The sequence below is a fragment of the Myodes glareolus genome, chromosome 25, assembly GCF_982192425.1.
Source record: "Myodes glareolus chromosome 25, mMyoGla1.1, whole genome shotgun sequence".
NCBI classification, from domain to species: Eukaryota; Metazoa; Chordata; class Mammalia; order Rodentia; family Cricetidae; genus Myodes; species Myodes glareolus.
Window position 1 is genome coordinate 31,323,145 of NC_142050.1, and position 21,628 is coordinate 31,344,772.

General features: G+C 36.3%; 1 protein-coding gene across 2 annotated transcripts in view; it reads left to right on the plus strand.

Moving 5' to 3' along the window:
- The window catches only part of Exoc4 (exocyst complex component 4), a 699,662-nt gene that overhangs the window by 201,110 nt on the left and 476,924 nt on the right, over nt 1–21,628 (plus strand). The window contains exon 10 of one of the 2 annotated variants that reach the window (XM_087901868.1): nt 16,472–16,528. The exons of the other annotated variant lie outside the window; for it this stretch is intronic. Within the exon in view, the coding sequence (XP_087757994.1) occupies nt 16,472–16,528 (57 nt within the window). The remainder of the gene's footprint in view (nt 1–16,471; nt 16,529–21,628) is intronic. 2 annotated transcript variants of the gene reach the window in all.

A 21,628-nucleotide genomic window follows, 5' to 3' on the forward strand; every position in this document is an offset into this window, starting at 1 on the left:
TTTATAAGTAATAATTTAAACAGGATTTTTACCTATAGTTGACAAAGTATTTATGTGATAAAGGCTCTCAGTTCTTACAACCTTCCTCTTAAACTTCTTTGTTGATATTATCATCATTATATTTCACTTTTTATTGAGACAAAATACTTTTGTATTTTACTCACAGTAAAATGTGTAAAGTGTACTTAGATGTTCAGCTTACAGCCATGAAACTGTCAGAGAGAGGGATTTCTCCTGCTTCTTGTCAGTTCAATCCCAACTGTCAACACATTCCTGATTTTTCCCCCTAATGCTGTCACTTTGCTTGGCCCTTTGTCTTCCTCTATAGTGAAATAGTGTCTGTCTGTCTGTGGATTTATTTGTTGTCATGTACACTAATTTATTTTATTACTATGTATTATTCCATTCTGCAGCTGCAGGAGAGTTCATTCTCACTTTAGTACCCTTCTAGAATTTCACTCAGAGCATCCTGGTTATTCTAAGGACAATTTTGTATGTTGTGTGCATGTTTCTTGATTACCTGCATGGATAGAATGATGATGGATGAAATAGGCATTGTTTAGTTTTAAAAAATAAGCCTGGCAATGGTGGCACATGTCTTTAGTCCCTTTAGAATTTGTGAGGTAGAAGCAGGTCTGTGAGTTCTGTGAGTTTGAGGCCAGCCTGGTCTACAAGAGTTAGTTCCAGAACAGGGTCCAAAGCACAGAGGAACCCTGTCTCAAAAAGCCAAAACCAAACAAACAAAAAACCAAAAAATTCTCCATAATTGTTTTACAACTATAGACATTTATTAGACATTGTATACAAATTCCTGTTTTACATTTTCAATGCCAGGTAAATTTAGCTATGGTTAGTGTGCTGCCTCCCTTACTGATAGGATTCTTTTTAAAGAATCTAAGCACTCTCTTATACTATTCTTTCATTTTGTCAGATTTGCCTGGATATAGTTATTTACTGAATTTCAGACTACATATTAATTCACTGATTTACAGTATATCTTTTCATAGTAAATAATTTAAATAATTTGTCTTTCTTATAGGACATCCTAATTGTGTATATGTAGTTTTTATCTAGCATTCTTAGATAGCCCTGTTTATTGTTGTTGCTTGTCTGTTTGCATGTTTATTTGAGCGAGGATCATGTTGTATTGCCCTGCTTAGCCTGGTACTTTACAGTCAGGTGAACTTTCTTGCTAGGTATCACCTATTAATTCCTTAGTACCTTTAATTTTAAAGTCAGTGGCATTTTTTTCATCTCTCTTTGCCATTGCTTGCTCAGTGCAATACCATTTTACATTATTTCTCTAATGTATATATGCCATAAATGTTTCTACTGTTGGTAGGCAGACCCATGCACTTTTAAAATTCCTTCCCCTGTGTTGATGGGAATTTGTAATTGATAAATGGTCAGTCCTGTGATTATCATACATTATATAGCAATAGTGTGTGTCTGTGCATTTCAGTGTGATTCAGAATTAAATAAATGAATAACTTACATATCTTAACTGATTTTGTTACTAGGGACAATTGAGGTTTCAGTTTTAGTTTCATAGTCAGACTTCTTAATAAAAGAATTTTTGAAAGAACTCTGAATGATGCTCCAGCACAGTTTTATTAGAGTTTAGAAAGAAAATAACAGTATAAGCAAGCTGTAAATTCTAGTATCCTCTAGGAGGAGGGTAGAAATGGAGAAAAAGTCATGCTTTATATTAGCTGTGACAGTGTAGTAAACAGAGTGCTGGCCGCTTCCCACCACCCAGCTCCCGGCTAGCTTTCCCCGAAATAATTACACGAAAACTGTATTCATTTAAACACTGCCTGGTCCATTAGTTCTATCCTCTTATTGGCTAACTCTCACATATTGATTCAACCCATTTCTAATAATCTGTATCGCCACTTGACTGTGGCTTACCGGCATGAGTCTAACCAGCGTCTGTCTCAGAGAGGAGAACCATGGTGTCTGCCACACTGCCTTTTTCCTCCCAGAATTTTGTTCTGTGTACTCCACCCACCTAAGGGCTGGCTTTTCAAAAGGCCAAGGCAGCTTCTTTATTTAACCAATGAAAGTAACACATAGACAAAAGACCCTCCTACACCAAGTACGAAACCATGAGAAAGCCAGAGTGTCAAGGAGAGCATGCTCAGGAATGCTGAGCTGTAGATCTGTATTTATTCAGAGGATGCCCAATCCCAAACTTTTGTGTTTCAGGACAGAGGACTGCACCAGGGTAACATGAAACAGAGGCAACCTGTTAAAAAATGAATGAATGGTTAGTATTCAAGAATAGAAGTGACTCGTGGCTCAGGAAAGAACCTCTAGACCTCCAGATGCTGGATGTATGGTGCATAGCCTATTATAGTCTCTGTCTTTTTCATTTGTTTTTCTTGGGCCTTTTCCACTCAAGCTCTGTTTAGATGGAACCCAGATAAGATGGGACTTCAGGTCTTCCTTCTTAAACTGACTTCTTCCATATTGTTGTCATTTTGATGTTTCAGTATAGTCACTCTTCAGCCACACCCTTATTAGGCAAGGTGCTAAAGAGACAAGAAGCAGAAACCAATGACTTATGAAGTAATGTTTATGAGAAGAGTGACTCACATGTTAAGGGTTAGGGCAACCCCTAAGCAACATCCAGTGGATAACATGAACCTGAGTCCAGAACCATAGGGAACAGAATTCTTACTAGAGTAAGTTAGGGAAAGGGCATTAGAACTTAAACGGGAGTGTGAGCCTGCACCTTCATTGCCTGCGACTGTGCTCATGACCTGTGGAGTATTGAAGTGTGTTGTTCTAAGCTCTGAATGCACAATACTATGTTGTGCTATCTATTTGTAGGAAACTACCACACCACTTATTCTTAATATTATGCAGTCCTTCCCTTGGGAACCCCAAACCATTTGTGAGGATGTTTGTAAAGATTTATTTTAAGAAGGAAAAATATGAACCTTCTTGAATTTATGTTCTCTTTTATAGTTTTAACTGTTAAATATCCTTCCTCCCTTCCTCTCCTCCCTCCCTTCCCCCCCCCACACACCTACCCCTTACTTAGTCCAGTTATTATCGCCTTTATGTATATGCGTTTAGGACAAAATAGTTACGATTGGGAGATATATCAAAGGTCTTGTCCCTGTAGAAGACTGATTGTCCCTCAGCTTTTCTTGACTGCCTGTGGGTATTCATCAAGGACTGGGGCCTTTGAATATTTTCCCATCTACATTGACATATTAACTGGTATGGCCTTATGCAGGCAGGCGTGTTGCTGAGAGTTTATAGGTATAGCATTCCTGTCATGTTTAGCAGACTCTCTCTTGCAGCTGTCCTTCAAGAGAGATGGACTTCTGTTTCTTACAGTCTTTCTGTTCCTCAGGTCTTAGGTATAGGGCTTGTGTTGTGCCCAGTTGGGGTTGCTCATTTGTTCTCTTCATCCTGACCAGCTGTAAATCTTTGTAGTTGCTTCTATGAACTACAAGAAGCTGCTTTGTTGAAGAGTGGGGGCTGCACTTACTCAGACAGTGGGCACTGTTGCCTCTTTCTTTTTCACTTTAATTATGTGTCTGTCTGTAGTGCTGGTGGCTAGGGAGGTCAGAAGATGGTCTTAGATCCCCTTCAGGTAGAGTTACAGGCTGTTGTGAAGTGGGTTCTGGGAACCGAATTTCAGTTCCCTGTAAGAACATGAAGAACTTTTCCCTAGTGAGCCATCTTTCCAGCACCCAGGAACCTTACATTTTGACTAATTTACAATATGCCATTCAATGACCTTCCACATCTGACCTGTGATATCCTCTTTTATTATCATCACACTTTAATGATGAACGTTAGCTCTCCATACTAGATTAGCTTCCATTGTAGTAATCACTATTCAATTAGTTACTTGAATTTATTTGATGAAAATGTGTATTTATTACTTATATTCCATGTACCTAAGGGCCATATCCTTAAGTTCGTTGTATATACTGGACATCTAGTATATTAAACACCTCTGATAAATTGACATTTCACATGTGAGAAATTCAGCATTACATATTAAATGGCTAGGGTAATCAGAACCTTCAGTTGTCTCCCCTCATTTGCCAGTAATATTTGTTGAGATTTGTGAATATATCAGATTAAATTATATTAAGGAGAAAGATGAGGAAAACTGATATACTGTGAAAGAAGGATAAAATTACAGAGATTTTTGAGTACATATTTAGTTATTTTACTCTCATAATATTTTGTTAAATAACCCTTAATATCTCATTTTTATAGTGAAGAAAAAAACCATGGGTTATAGAGATTAAGTTATTTTACCAAAGTCACAAAACCAGTATGTGACGATGTTCTTCTCTTGTGGTTTTCTTGCTCAGAGGCTGGAAAATAACTTGCATTTGATATGCCTGTGCAATTTTTGCCCTTAGGTGCTAATATATAATCAGGTATTGAGTTTAAGAAATCCACCTCTGCAAGCCATCTCATCATCAAGTGGCAGAATATTTTTACCAATAAAATTTCCCTGTGACCTTAGAGGGTCTGTATCTCTCTCTTCTCAAATCTTTATTAAGTGCTGAAATGCTTTATGTCACAGTAGGCTAGCATGACATTTCTAGATGAAGTGAAGTCATCTAGTCTATGATTGTGAGACAGACTTCTTTCTTCCATCTAATGGACTTTCCCCCTGAATACTTGTGACTTAGTATTTGTTTGTCTCATGATGAGGAGTCTTCTGTTGTGTGCATATGCTACATACTGTTTCCATTCAGTCGTTGATGCACATTGATTCTGTCCTCTGGTTTTCAACCCTGGTATGTCACAAACTTTTGTGTCCAAGTTTTTGTGTGGGACAATCATTTTTCCATTCATTAGGAATGTATAGAAGTGGGATGGGTTGTACATGTCATTACTTTTGCTTAATCTTTTAAGAAACTGCCAGTTTTTCAAAGTAAGTGCGTCTTATATTCCTACCTCAAGTGTATGCCAAAATTGATACTGTCAGTCTTTTCCATTTGAGACTTTCAAGTTGAGTATCTAGTGGTATCATTGTGGCAGTGTGCCCATTTTTAATGTAACTCATAGTTATGTATGAGACTGTAGAAATGTCAATTTGAGTACTCTATTTCCAAATTATAATCAACTACTAATGTTTTATTTTGTCTTGTATAATCTCAGAATTGTAATTTTGTGTCATTTCTTTTGAAATAAACTGAATACACCTTTAATTTGTCAAATATAGGATAAATATATATATATAATATAAGCCCCTGGAAAAACTACATATGAATTTATATGTTAAAATAGGGCTTATTAAAAATTATTCCTGTGTATTTGTCTAGTTCTAGAATCTTCTGAAAGTTTATGGGTTTGTCCCGAGGAAGTCCTACCATTAAACTGAACTTCCAGTTGTTAGTTTGCAGTATCCATGTAAGGTGCTCCTAATTAAGCCTTTCCATATTTGAGCATCACCATGGCAGTAACTGGTACACTGACACACAGCAGATTAAAATTACAGAATGTAAATCCCAATCCAAGGAAAATGAAATTATGTATAGGTGACTTGTTTCATTTGAATTAACGAAAGGGCTGCTGGTGTAGACCAGCTGTGTTCTCTGATGACAAAAATGAGTCTTGACATTTTGGGTAATGAAAATTCAGTTCAGCACCTCTTAGATATGTATGATAATATATCGTCAGTCAGAAGCAGATGGAAGGGAAACACAAACCTTATCTTATTAAAAATAGTGTGACATGTGGACACTGCCTGATATCTGCTTTATAGGGGGAAATATCAGGGAAACCCTTTTTTAAAATGCTAGGAATAGCTATTTTGTAGAAGAAGGTGAGGAGATCTGACGTTGGTGCACGATTTCTTTGACAGTTGCCTTTGTTCTTGATTTCTAGTTTTGTGGTTTGTCTTCCTGGGTAGGGGGTAAGGCATGAAAGTCCTGGAAAGGAGACTCACCTTTTTTGGCTTGACAGTATTAATGCAATCGTCTAGTTCATACCTTGTAAGCCCACTTATTATTTCCTCTGCATGTGTTTCTCTAGTTTAGTGGATTAGCTGCACCGTCTCTTCAAAGGCTATCCAATCAAGGAGGGGTTATTAAAACCAGGGTGATTTATGACTGAGAATTAATTAGAGAAGCATTTTCATGCAAAACATCCAATTTTTTGATTAGCAGTGGAGCAGGGCCGCAATTAGCACTCTAGGAAGCTTAAATTTCCAGCTTTTTGATTCTCAGGAAATGAGATTATCAAACCAGGGTCAGACACTTAACAGCAAAGTGAGAGTGGGGGAGTGTGAAATTATATCTTAAAAAAGATCTTTGATTTTGATTCTGAGATTGCTATTCCGGCCATAGAAAATTCAGAAGAGGGCAAAGACAAAAAAATGAAAGTGCAGGGGCTTGAAAGGTCTGGTTCTTCAGTGTGCAGGGTGTCTGTTGTAAATGTTTGTTCAGAGAATGATCAGATGCAAACCAATGGTTTTTGTCCCTTCATTATTACTTATTATTTAATCTTCCTTTCATAAGTTTCTTTTTGTATGTAATACCTGAGCAAATATCTGAAACGTTTATGTGCATTGAAGTAAGGCCTGTTTTTTTCCCCCATTAGATAATGATGCTTATTTTCTAAATGATGGCTTGTTAGTTTAAAGATCTATTCATTTTATTGTTGGTTTTTTAATTATTTCAAATCCCTTCTTAAGTGAGCCATAGTTTAAGCAGTGAGTTATGTCAGGCCATAGAGTACCACTTATTGATAAGTGACCTTTGTTAAGCTAGGTGCCAGAGATAAAGAGTAAGGTGGCTTCAAACCTGCTGTAATAAACTAAGATACATTCTGTAGTTAGTACAATTGCTTTTTCTTAGAGAGGTGCAGTTTAATGACAATTCATTTTTTTTTCTAGAAAATATTTGTCTCCTTCTGTCTTCTTAATTTAGAGTTCTAATTTTAGATAGGAAACAGAAGAACAATGTATCTTTTGTCTTATCAAAGTGTGCTAGTTAAAACTCATAAGTCTCTTTAATCATTAGATTCTGAGGTCCTCAAAGAAACCCATTTCCTTGTTTGTGGTTTTGGTACTCAACCATCTCTTCACGCTCTGTCTTCATATTTACCATGATGCTCGTTCTCTGTAAATAGTTTGCAAGTATACAGCACATTTAGCGCACTGGTTGTGTGTGCTCTTACAGATTGTTTGCTGAGTCATCTCAGGCACACCACTGTCATTCTTTCTCAGTTGGAGCACCGGTAAAGAAACTTGGTCTGGGTAGGAAAGGGGATGACCATTAGTGTGTTTGACCTATCTATTGTTATCTTAACCTTGTTTTCTCTATTTAAACAATGAACTATTGTCAGCCTCAGCTGTTCTTCTTTAAAAACCAACGTTGTAAGCATATTCTAGACCATGCTGACCATGAATAGAAGAAATAGACGTACCGATTTCATGCAGGCAGAGATTTCTGCTGCTGCAGTTTTCTTCCTCACATATCTCTGGCTTAGGAACATGATTTGTTGATATCATCTATCATTTTCGCAATCCCACTATTGATTCTCAGCTTTGTGTGCCTTTCTTGCTCAGTGCTTGCCTTTTGTTGATGCAAGTACCTATTATTGGCTAGTTGAAAATTGGCCGTTGTTTATTCTTATGGAAGAAGAGCTGCCAGTCAGAGGCCAAAGAGTAGATATTATTGGATTTATAGATATCAGGCTCAGTGCTCATGCTTGGAAATGTTGATGAATATGTGCTTTTTAGTGTCGATAAAGTATTTGTTTAAAGTATGTATAGTTTTACAGTTATAGCTGTTTTCTCTGTTGTATAAGGATAGTACATTTCTACATCTATAGCACACACACACACACACACGAAAGAGAGAGACAGAGACAGAGACAGAGGAGAGACAGAGAGACAGTGCAGAGACAGAGAAACTGAGGAAAGGAGGGAGGGAGGGAGGAAGGGAGAGCCCTTAAACAGTTGTATTAGAGATTTTTAATATTTGTGTATTTGTGCCAGAATGTCCACCTTCTGGGAGCTTGTGAGACCCTGCTGTATGAGCAGGTTTGTGGATAAGAGGGAATTGTATTGGTTTCATTAGGCATGCAAAATGCTTTCATTATTTGTGCATGTCTATACACACACAAACATATATCCAAATTTCATTTTCTACATTGAACGTTATTACTTGTAGAAAAAAACATGGAAACAACTTAAATAAAATATAAAATAAGATCAATTTAAAAGTTTTCTAATATTTGCTAATATTACTATTAAAGGTAAGCAAAAATAATGGGGTTTATTAAAGTTCAGGAAATTTAATCAAAATGGTGGGATAATTAAATATGAATCAATTTTAAGGAAAGAATAATTTGTTATTTAGCAAAGTAGGAAAGCCAGTCTAGTCTAAGCTTTTTTCCTTAATATGAATTTTTTTTAAAAAACTACAGCTTTTCATAGCTTAGTCTATTAATTAATTAAGGAACTTGATTTGATTTAAAAGGCTTATATTTAGTAATTTGTCAAATATTGTGTTCAATCCAGTGGTGATGTTATGGTGTTGGGTGCTGTCCTGGTGGCTCTCTCCTTTGTCTGTTGTGCTATTTGTGTAGTGTGTATGGTGATGGATGGTTGATGTGGATGTAGACTCTATCAAAACGTGCTAGTGATGAGTAGAAAAGAATGCTTTCATTTTTCAGGTTCATATAATTAACATTCAATAATGATAGACTCATGTATGCTTGTGATTATGTAAATCTGTATAGATCTTGCTATTTTACCATTAGTTATACTTATATTTGATGGGATTTGCCTACATGAACTCCTGAAATTTTAACTTGTGATTGAAGTCCTTGAGTAGACAGGGTGTCCTCCTCTAGTGAAGACAGCATCAGGTTAAATAAACTCATTTGCTTAGGCATCTGATCAGTGTAATTGATGGTATTAGATATTTGTGAGCACATGGTGAGTTTATAGGAAAATGAGGTTAAGACTCTAGAGTTCAGAGCAATAGGTTGGGAGAGATTTATACCATGTTTGGAAGAGATGAACAGTGTGTGGTCATGTGGAGTTGTTGAGGTGTTGCAGTAGGAATTAAATGGAAAGAAACACTTAAGACTAATTAGATTGAATAATCTTATGGAAACGGCCACTACTTGCCCGAAGGCAATACAGATCTGGGGAGTGTCTAGCATCTCTCCAGGGGAAGGGAAGACAGGCAGACACTTGTGTCAGAACCATCCACACCAGATTTTAATAACTTTCACAAATGAATTCTGTTTCCATAGTTGACAACCACATTTTTCTCTTTCTTTCTGTGTTCATCTGCCAGTTTTGATAGCTTCACCTTTCTTTCTGCATGTCTTATGTACAAAATTTCGGTTTATTTTTATGGTTTTGAAGTCTGTTGTTTAATGTCAGCTCCTGGATTAGAACTGTATACTTTTGCAACCATTACCAAATAATAAGTGGAAATATTTTGTTTTGCTGATATGAAATGAACCAGAACTATAAAAACTTTTCTAAAGCAACACCAAGAATATTTGTCTGCATCTTCTACCAGTTTCTCTAAGCTTGCCCCTACCTAGGGAAAGAGTGAGAGCCCATTCTTATTCTGACTTAAGGGTTTGCTAAGACTCAGCTATCGTAGTAGTTTTAAATTTCCCTCTAATTGCTTGTCTGTATAATATGAAAAGTTTGATGTTTTGTAGCTGGATTTCCTTAAAAAAATATGGTTAGAAGTGCTAAGTAGCCTTCCTGACTTTCCACATTCCTATGTAGGTACTTTAATTACTATGATTTTGTGGTTGTGTTCAGTTTAATTGTGTTAACAATTGCTGAGGTACTGGCGATATGGAGGTAGAGACAGAAGGCTCTGAAATACAAAGCCAACATCCACTACCTAGTAAGTACAGCGCCACTGTAGGGTATATGAGATTCTATCTCAACAAAACAAAAACAAAAGCTACTCTCTAAAGTACTTGGAGCCAAAAGTGTAAGTATTGCATGAATGCAGGTACACGTGTCTCAGAGGCAAATCCTATGAGAATTTACAAATGAGGAGTGTCCCAGTCTTCTGAAAGCTGTATATGATGTTGATCAAGTTCCTCATTTTTATGTTTTGAATCTTCACATAGTTCAACTTGTGCTATTTTAAAAATGTTACAGCAAGGGCTGAAGAGAAGGCTCAGCAGTTAAGAGCAGTACTGACTACTCTTCCAGCAGACCTGGGTTCAATTGTCAGCACCAGAATGACAACTAACAACTGTCTGTAACTCCAAGATCCGAAACCCTTGAACAGACATACATGCAGGCAAAACACTAATGCACATAAAATAAAAATAAATACATTATTTTAAAAATGTTACAGCAAACTTGTGGGTATTCCTTAACACTATATATCTAGGTGGGGTTAGCAAGATAATCCTATTTGAAATTTGGTAGAGTCCTTAATTTCCAAAAACATTGATCAGCGTGCATTGTTTGTAAAATTCTAGGTCCGTGTCTGTTTCCTTTCATCCTTGATGTAACTTATGATACCTTATCAGTTTATAGTTGTAAACATTTTTACAATTTCAGAATTCTCCATCTTGATAAGAATATACCTTTGATTACTATCCAGGAAAAAGAGATGAAATTCAGAATATGTGCTAAGACACCATCCTTTAACTTTAGAAGGAACCTACAAAGCTCATTAAAATCCAGACTTGTAGGTTCCATTGCTTGTATTCTTTTCCTTTGTGTGTCTGTGAATTAGCATTTCTAACTGCTTTGTGAAGCTGCTCCCCTGATCCAGGGAAATCACTTTGAGAACTGTACAATAAATCTTAGAGTAAAATGAAGGAAGACGGTGATAGTCAGGGTAAGCTTGCTGCCTCTGACTATTTTGCTTCCTTTTTAACACTATAACACTTAGAAAGTATCCAATTTCCCTGGAGAATATTGAATCTAATAGAATTATGCATGCACATTAACAGATCATCAACAGTACACCTTTCCCCTGGGCCAGCAGCAATTTGAGAAGATACATTCCCCAACAAATGACATAAAAGTTGTAGCTATAGTAGCAAATTAACAATCACTAAGCTCTATAATTGGATGTTTGTGCATATCTCCTTCATTTGAGGTTTATTTATGAATCACAAAACTGGATTTGAAGAATGTTTAGTATAAGGAGTGAACGACTAGTTTCTAGACTCTTATTCAACAGAGATTTCAGATTAAATTTGAATCAAGAGTTTAGATGCTTACAAGGCATACCTTGACTGTAATAAAATGCTTTCACCATGTGTCATGCTTCCACTAGATGTTTAGTTGTATTTCAGCGTTAGTATTAATTCCAGGCTTTCTTTTGGTCTATTCAGTTTTAGCAACCTTTCTTTGACCTTTCATGATCATTTACAGTAAATCATCAATTCAGTATCAAACAAAACTTTAGTAGGTTCTGAAACTCTGTGAAAAAAGATACTGAATAAAGATCTCAGAAGGATGCTAGGAAATGGAAAGGGGGTTGGGGTAAGGATATACCTTTTTAACACCTGAAGAGAGTTTCACAGGTTGGACCAGGAAAGAGGAGGTTGGGGTGAATAAAGGGGAAGTGACTGAACTTAATTTGAGATCCTTCAACATTGTCTGACAAGTCACATGACTTGGAAGTCACTCTTTTAAGCGTTTAGTACATTAAATTTAACAATGCTCATATTCAGAGATAGAAGATGAAAACTATACATTCAGCATCTTTCTAATGTTATTCTATCGAAATTTTTCTATATTTCCTAGAAACATTTTCTAGTTGATTATGTATTTTAGTCTTCTTCAGCAGAATATTTCAAACATAACTTTTTTATATATTAAACTTTAGAAGTATTTCTTTTACTTATGAAGGTGCCCTTGTATTTGGGGAACCCCTTTACTTTGAGGCCATGTCTGTCTTTGAGGTTGAGGTATGTTTCCTTTTTTTTTTAAAAAAAAAAAAGATTTATTTATTTAATATTTATACAGTGTTCTGTCTGCATGTATGCCTATTGCTGGGAATTGAACTTTGTACCTCTGGAAGAGCAGTCAATGCTCTTAGCCCCTGAGCCATTTCTCCAACCTCTGAGGTGTATTTTTTGTATGCAGGAGAAGGATGGATTCTGTTTTCTTATCCTCTTTTTATAGGTGTCTCTGTCTTTTTATAGGTGAGTTGAGTCCATTTATATTAAGGGATATTAATGACCAGTGGTTGCTAGTTTCTGTTATTTTAATTTTCATTGTTAGTGATGTCATTGTGTTTTTACCTCCTTTGGGATTTGCTGCTCTAAGATCATCTGTTGTCTCTGTTTCTGTGGATGTAGCCAACTTCCTTGGGTTGAAGTTTTCCTTCTAGTACTTTGTGTAGGGTTGGGTTTGTGGCTAAGTATTGGTTAAATCTGGTTCTGTCATGGAATATCTTGTTTTGTCCATCTATGGTGATTGAAAGTTTTGCTAGGTGTAGTAATCTTGGCTGGCATTCATGGTCTCTTAATGTCTGCGTAGCACTTTTTCTGGCTTTCATTGTTTCCATTGAGAAGTTAGGTGTAATTCTGATAGGTCTGCTTTTATATGTTACTTTGCCTTTTTCCTCTGTTGCTCTTTGCATTCTTTCTTTATTCTGTATGTTTAGTGCTTTTATTATTATGTGACAAGGGGACTTTTTTTTTTTTTGATCCAGTCTGTTTGATGTTCTGTATAATTCTTTTATCTGCTGGACATATCTTTATTTTGGTTGGGAAAGTTTTTTTCTATGATTTTCTTGAATATATTTTCTATGCTTTTGAGTTTGACTTCTGTTTTTATCCCTATTATTCTTAGTTTTGGTCTTTTCCTGGTGTCCCATATTTCATGGATTTTTTATGTTAATCTTTTGTTAGATTTAATGTTTTCTTTTTCCAATGAGTCTTTTTTCTCTATTGTGCCTTCAGCACTTAAGATTCTCTCTTCCATTTCTTGTTTTCTGTTGTTTATACTTGCATTTGTAATTTCTGTTTATTTTCTCATAATTTCTGTTTCTATAATTCCCTCGGTTTCTATTTTCTTTATTGTTTCTATTTTGACATTCAGGTTTTGAATAGTTTCTTTCATCTGTTTGATCACTTTTTCTTGATTTTCTTTAAGGGATTTATTGATTTCCCCATTTTTTTTTTGCCTTTTCCTCCATTACTTGAGGGAATTTTTCATTTCCTCTTAAGGTCTTCAAAATTTCTCCTAAAGTTATTTTTTAGGTCATTTCCTTCTGCTTCATTTGTATTTGATTATTCAATTCTTGCTGTTGTAGGACCACTCATTTTTATTGATGTCTCTTTGCTCTTTGTGGTGTTGAGTGTGTTCTTGCTTTGTCTACCCATCTTTTCCTCTGATAGGTGTAGTTGGGGCTGTGTCTGTAGTAACCAATCTTCCAGGTCCCAGTGAATCTAAGTCTCAGATGGTTGCTCCTCAGTGTACACCTGGGCCATCGTTCCAGTTACCCTGGACGTCACTTGGTGTTCCAGGAGTTTACTTAGTGCCCCTAGGGGTTGCTCTGCAATCCCAGAGGTCATTTGGGCATCCCTCCATCCCAAACATTTAGTGTTTGCTCTTTTAATCACTGTCAGTCTCAGCATCTATGTAAACATCACAAAAGTCAGAGGGACTTTTTGTATTGGTTTCTTACCTTACTTTATTTACCCCTCTGCCAAAAACCAATTACCTTGAGATAGTGCACACACACCTTATATTATTTAATGTTTTTAAAGATAGTCACTGAATTGTATCATTATGATTCCCAAAGTGTTATTGAATCATTTTTATTAATCTCTAAAAGAACCCTGAAACCATTTAGTAGTAATTTCCTATTACCTCACAAATCTTGAAATCCCACATGGCCATAATCTATTTCGTCTTTGTAGAATTAACCTTGTCTGGACATTTCACATAATAAAATCCTATAGTATGAGATCTTGAGAGTTGTGTCTTTCACAAACTTCATAGCTTTTGCATATGATAGTATTTAATGATACTTTCTTGCTTTTCAAAGATGGATAATATTCTGTTATATCGACAGATTGTTTTATCATTCATCAATTGATGAGCAATATGCTGTTTTTAGTTTTGGCTATGATATGATGTAAACTCTCAATTTTTTATGTCCATACAGTTTTCATTATGCTTGTATATAGCTTTCAAGTGGAGCTGCTAAGTGACATGGTAGTTCTATATTTAATTTGGGTGTATGTGGAATCTGACATACCAGTTCCTCATTTTTCCTATATTTTGAGGTATTTACCTTAGAAATAATTTATTTAAGTCATTTTTGCTTTGGGTCCTTGATTTCAAAGTGAGTTGCATACCCCTTGTTCTGCTAATGTATAAAATGTCCCTTTGTGATTGGGATAGCATCATTAGTAATAAATATACAAATACACCATTTGCACATGAATGCACCTTACTTCATTATTTCTACCCCTGAAATGTAATTCTATTCTCGTGTACAATGGCATACAGGATGTACTATAGCTCCCCCAAAATGATGTGGTTTGTGCTAAAAAGTACATATGTGATCTTCATAGAGACACGAGTTCTGCCCATTTAAATGATGATTACTATGTTTGTACAAATGATTTATAAACGTTGGAACATCTTTGCAACTTCTTAGAGGGGGGATGCATTTGTTGGGCTTCTCTAGTGTAACATAACATACACACATATACCTTATATATACCATATGTGTATATAACACACACACACACACACACACACATACATGGAATTTATTGGAATGACTTACATGCTGCCACCCAATTATTCCAATCATGGCTGTCTGTGAACAGAAAGTCCAAGAATTCAATAGTTGCTCAGTCCCCAAGGTTGAATGTCTTAGCTGGTCAGTCTTCTGTATAATCTGGAATCCTGAAGAGGGAGATTCTAATGCCAGAGAAGGAATGCATGAATGTGCTGATTTCAAGGCAAGGCCAAGCAGGCAAACAGCAAAAGCGTTTTCTTCTATGTCCTTATATAGACTTCCCGTAAAAGGTGTGGCCCAGATTAGTGTCCTACCGCTTCAAGGTCCAGGCTAGAAGTTGATTCATCCACTTCAAACTAAGAAAAATATCTCACAACTTTGTTGATGAAGGCTGCTAGTTCATTTCCAGTCTCCCAGACCTGAAATAACCACACAGAAACTATATTAGTTGCAATATTGTTTGACCAATAGCTTAATATTATCAATAGTATTTCTGGCTAAATCTTATTTCTTAAATTTTCATCATTTTATATTTATACCATGAGGCTCATGATTTACTGGCAAGGTTCTGGCACATTTGTCTCCTGTGGTGGCTACATGGCATCCCCTTGACTCTGCCTGCTCTCTCCTTCTCTATCTGCTTGGAATTCCTACCTTGCCCTATTCTACTAAACCATTGGCCAAAAAAGCTTTATTCATTAACCAATAAAAGCAACACATGGACAAAAAGACTTCACACACCAAATTGTGCCCTCCATTTCTTGATTGTAGTTCATTCAAGATGTAGTCAAGCTGACAGAGAAGAACAACCACCAAAGGGAACTTAGAATTTCTATCATGGGAAAGCACAAGTTACTAAGGCATTTCCAGACAATCTTAGGTTAGGAGGGTTAAATTTGAAAAGGGGGGAAAAATCAAGCCAAGGTATTAAAGGTTTGAGAATATTAAATCAGTTAATAATTTTTGTCACTTTGCCTTAACCTCCATGTTAGAACTTTGAATCTTTAAATCGTTTTAAAATCAAACTAAAAATGAGTGTTTAATTTAACTGTGCATATGCACATATTACTTTGGTCTTATTGTATAGCAAGCTACTCCAAAGACCACCGAACATCAAATATTTATTATTGTTCATTTCCTATTATTGCCTGTCTGCTTCTCTGGATTTGAACAGCTCTGTTAGGTCTGGGTGTTCTAGGGTTGAGTCATCTTGTATGACTGGGATCTTCTTTTTCAGTTCCTGCCATTATTCAGGAGCTTATCTAGGGCCTATTCATACAAGATCACATTCCCTGTGCTTACTGTGCTTCTGTGCCAATCAAGTATCACATTTGGTAAAGAGCCGAAAAGCAGGAAAACATCGTCTCTGTCTAGATGGGAGGCACTGTAGAATTGCAGAGAAAAGTAGAATGCTTACAAGATAATAAGAAGGTTGACTTTTTTTCTTACAGCACCAGTGCTATGGGACAGTGGTCTTGTACTCTCTAAAGATTTGTCAGTGGTATTGCTTTGATAAAACGCTGATTTGACATTAGCCAGGCAGGAAGTATAGGCAGGGCAACGAGAACTTGAGAATGCTGGGAAGAGGAAAGGCACAGTCTCCCCTAGTCACCCAGACACAGGGGAAGCAATATGAGAATGTCTTGCTGATAACAGGTACCAAGCTACACGACTAATACAGACAAGAATTAGTTAATAAGAAGGCTGAGCTAATAGGCCAACCAGTTTATAATTAATGTAGAATGTATGTTTCTTTGGGACAGATGGCTGCAGGACCCGGTGGGACAGAAACTGCTGTCAACCAACACTTCAGATAAAAGGTTTTAAATTATTCATGCCTCCTATTATTTTCTCCTTTCTCTTAGAATACTTTTAGATTTCCATCTTGGAAATTATATGAAATATATAAAAATAAGCTTTAGACAAAGTTGTGCCTGTTGCAACTCCAAAGAATTTTCGGTGGGGACTCTAACATGTTTCCGCACTTTTAGTTAGCAGATTTACTCACGGTACTATGAAAAAGTAGCACATATTTAAATGTTAAAGTAAAGAGAAAGTATAGGTGAATAAATATTTCATTAAGGTTTACAAAGTATTAGGTAGTGATTTAAATGTTTTATGAAGATAACAAGAGAACATACTTGTCATAAATAAAAATCAGGGCATGAATTTAGGGAGCACAACCTTAAAGACATAAATCCAATACATAGAACAAACTTTGAGAAAAATTATTGAAAGCGTAATCATAAAGAAGAAAAATAGTAAAGTCGAAAGGGAATTCATGAGATACTGTCATAGGAAATAGAGTGATTTTTTAGGAGATTCATGAGAGTCTAGTTTAGAGAACTTGGGTGTTTGTAGGACACCACTGTTAGCAGACAGCTATTCCTGAAGTCCCTGGGGGAAGGCAATGATGGTATCAGAGGAAAGAGATACACCTCCAGGTTTCAGGACCCAATTGCTTTTGTTAGAATTCCTGCAACAACAATTTGCAAATAAATCTACCAGGTCATCCCATTTCCTGTGACAAATTACAGATAGTTAAAATATTAAGGTAGACTAAAACTGCAAAATTTGAAGGTAGGAATAAACATGTTTTATATGTTTGTTATACAAATACTTTATATTTGAGAGTAGTGAAAAATCTCTTGAGAAGAGGTCTGACACATGGTGCTGCTTGACTGTAATCCCCCAGTAGGGAGTCTATGCAGCAGGGTTTCAGTACCTCACCTCCCAAGTAAACAAGTCAGAAATGATGAGAACTTAGCATTGATGCACAGAAATCTCAAACCTATCATAATTCAAACATTTAAAATTAATAGTAAAAAATTAAATTGAATAAATTTGTAATGAACGTGACTCTCAAAAGTTATTAAATACAGGCTTCCATAAAACTTTTCTCTTTTATTGAAAATAGATTTTTTTCATATAATATATTCTGATTAGTATCCCCTCCCCCAAACTTCTCTGAGATCCTCCCAACCTCTCCTCCTTTTAGGATCCACACCCTTTTTGTTTCTCCTTAGAAAACCATCAGGCACCAGAACAACAACAACATTAATAAATTAAAATGCAACAAGATAAAAACAAATAAATCAGTTAGGACAAAGCAAACAGAAGAAAAAGAGCCAAAGAAAAAGTAGAGGAAACATATAGATGAAGAAACACAAGTCTGCACAAACAAGAATCCCATAAAAACACAAAAGTTTAAAACATAAAATGCAAAAGATCTGAAAGGAGAAGGAAGTGGGAGGGGGGGAGATGAAAGAAAGCCAGCAAGCAATAACAAAACATGAGACAAAAAAACCTCCAAAGATGCTATTGATTTACTTTATTTTGTTCTGCCCATCTACTACTTTGCATGGGGCACGCCCTTAAGAGTGGTTTGCTTCTCCAGTAAGACTCCATTGGAGAAAACTAATTTTTCATTTGTCAGTGGTTATCAGTTGGAGATAGCTTCTGAGTTAGAGAAGGGGTTCATGTGTCCACCTTTCCTCTTAGTGTTGGAGATCCCATCTGGAGCAGACCTGTGTGGACCCTATGTATACTGTCACAGTGTGCTTGCATGTGTGCCTCAGTCTTGTGCTTACATGGCTTTGATTCTTTGATATCCTCCATCCTTTCTGGCTCTTACAATCTTCCCCGAGAGTTCCCTGTGCCTTGATGGGAGGGATTTGGTGGCGACATCCCACTCGGGTCTGGGTGTTCTAGGTCTGTTTCTCTCTACACATTGTCAGACCGTGTGTCTGTATTTATTCCCGTTTACTGCAGGAGGAAGCTTCTCTGATGATGGCTGAAGAAAGCACTGATCTATAAGTATATCAGAGTGTTGTTAGGAGTCAGTTTATTGCTGTGTTGTTTTAGAAAAATAGTAGTATTTGGTTTTTCCCTAAGTTCCTTACTTATCTAGTCTCATGTTCTTGAGGTGAGAACTTGAGAGGTGTTAGGGATGTGGTCCAGCTCATGGAGTGAGCTTTAAGTCTAATGAGATTTGATTGGTTATTCTTACAAGGTTTGTCCCACTAATGCATATTTTAGGCAGACCATGATTGTAGATTGAAGGGTACTTTCAAGTACCATGAACACTAGTCTATAGGAGTGATTGATCTAGGGAGACACTGAAAAGTTTTAAATCCCCGATTATTGGAAATCTGCCACTGCTGATATAGTAAACCAATTAAACAAAATTAATAAATCCAAGTTTACTCCGAGCAAAGCAGTCCTGGGTGACCCTCAGGAGGGTGGGTGAGGTATCACATGGCAAATTTGGCTATCAGGTCTTATATAGACTGTAGGTATGGTCTTGAGCAGCCCCGAGGAGGGGCTAACTTTTGGCGGGCTTTCTCAGGGGCAGAATTTGAAGAGGGCAGCCCCAGGGGAGGGGATGCTGGGGATGGGTCTGGAATCCTCCCTCACCCCCAGCTGCAGATTCCAAATAGGTACCACTTTACCTTCTTTTGTGTTCAGTGAGCCCTGTGGGTGTTGTCTTTAGCAACAGCTTCTGCCTTACCAACCGTTTATGGAAAGTAACCAAGAGTCTTGGTTGTTCATCAGGGCTTCGCATGGGGCCACTTTGGCCCACAACTGGATTAGGTATAACCCATTGCCAGTTTACCTGTTTTAGATCCCTATGCTTGCCATATTATTTCATAACAGTTTTATCATTTTAAAATTTTGACGTACTGGGGAGTATTATGTTTGCATGTGTGTGTATGTGTGCCTATGTGTCCACGTTTGTGGTCCTAGCTTTTATATTTGTTCTTTTATTCTATGAACAGTAGCCCATGCATAGAACTTAATGATTTTCCCAATCTGAATGGACCCTTATTTTCCTCTGTTCTGAAATGGAGTCGATGAGCTTGTTTGTTGATGAAGAAACAGACTTGGAAACACTGGGAAGAAGTCCTGTGTTAAATAATAATGCAAGTGTAGCACATATTGAGTGCCTCGTTGTAAAATATTTTAAATTTTGAATTGTATACTTCAATAAAAAATAAATGGCTTTTGAAATCACAATATATAATGCATATAATGGGAAATTTCTATGTAAACTAACATTAATGTAGTTTTGACTGTTGTTTTAAATTCTCTTTACCCTCATTTGCTGAAGCTTTTTTCACAATTCTTACCTCCTACATTAATTGACCTTTCCTGCTTCCCTCTTTTTTTTCTCCTCCACCTCTAATCTCCTTTCCCCTTTGTCCCTTTTATGTATTCTCTCCTTCCTACCAACAGGCTTGGCTAGTGTGAAGTTTTTGAGTTTCATTTGTTCTTTGTCCTCTTTAGACATAAAAGCCAGCCAGTTGTGTATTTGAGATTACACTGGTGTGGTATGAACACTCTCTGGATGCCGGCTGCTTGCTGTTGGTGATGATGTATGAAATAGGACTGTTGTGTGGGATATTGACCCTTCAGGGCTTTAAATGCACATTCTATAGGCTGCACGGTAAGCTGAGACAGTGTGAAACTGTCCGGTGAACATTACAGTGTTTGCACATTTTCAAAATGATATTTAAATGAACCAGACTTTCACTTTTATTGGCTTGAGCACATTTCTCTACTTATTTGAACAGTACTTTCTTTATTCCCGAGACTTTGCTTGAGTCATTCCTTTGGTCTGTGGTAATCAAAATTTTATGCTTGTAAATAAGTCTGCTCATCACACATAGGAAGAAAGTTTCCTCATTGCAGATAGTTGTTGCTACATTTGTTAAATTTACTTTAAAAAACAAAAATGTCCCTATTACGCATTCTGAGAGTATTTGCTAACATTTATTTCTGTGGATTTTGAAGTTCCTTGTGCCCCTTAGTGCATTTCAACTATAATGGGAAGAAGCAAATATACCATTAGAATGACATCCCCAGGGTACACCCCGATGTATTTATGATTTGTGATGTATTCCCTTCTTTGTCATATATATCTATTTCTGTAACTAAATAACATTATTGCAGTAGGGTCACTTTAATTAAAACCGGATGTAATTAGCTTATCTCATGATCCTTATTAATTAAAATCAGAGTCAGTAAATGTGTTTCTTCAAAGTTAATATTTCCTTTTTGTTTTTAGTAAACCTTAAGAGTTAAAAATGGAGTTTACTATAAATGTACCAACTTTCTAATGACTTAATTTTTTAATTCATGAACCTGGTAAAAGTTCTTCTAAATAAAACATAGCAATAAAGCTCTGCAGCACAGGTGTTGGCCATCATTAGTGAGACTTGTGCTTTTAGTGTGCATTGAGTCTTGTGGCGGTGCCTAATATGGGTTATTTGTTTGAGTTTCACTTATAACTTAGTCGTAATTTTTCTCCATTATAGACATTACCCATAATGAATTACAGGAAACACACAATAGCTTCTTCAGCTTGTAGACAAAGACAGTAATATGATGAAATGATCAAATACAAATATTCCTTTAATTTATTTTACTTAGACATTTATCCATGTTTTATTTATAAGGCAATTGAAGTCATTTGTTTTGTATAGAATTCTTACTCTTCTGAATAACAAATAATATATTATCATATATATCGCATTGTATGGGGGAGATGATGAAAACCATAGTTGAAAAATAAAAGTTTAATATTTTGGGCTCATTGGGCACAATTATCGTGGTACTATCTTTTTTTTTTCAGTGGAATCATCATTCCACATGCAGATTTTTCAAAAACGGAACAGCATGTAGCAAGAAGAATGTGGAAATATGTGTTTGTTCCAGGAATAGTTTCCTTTTCTTTTTCCTCCTAGCTACAGACAATTTTAAATATGCAAAATTGTGTCTAGACAATCCCCCACCTTCCCACACCTCTAAGATCTTTGAATATTTGTAGTTTGACCTTGTTTCAGTGTGTGACAGACTAAAATTCTTGAGGGTGTGGAGGACCTTTCTTGGGTATGGCCATGTGAAGGCAAATAGGTTTG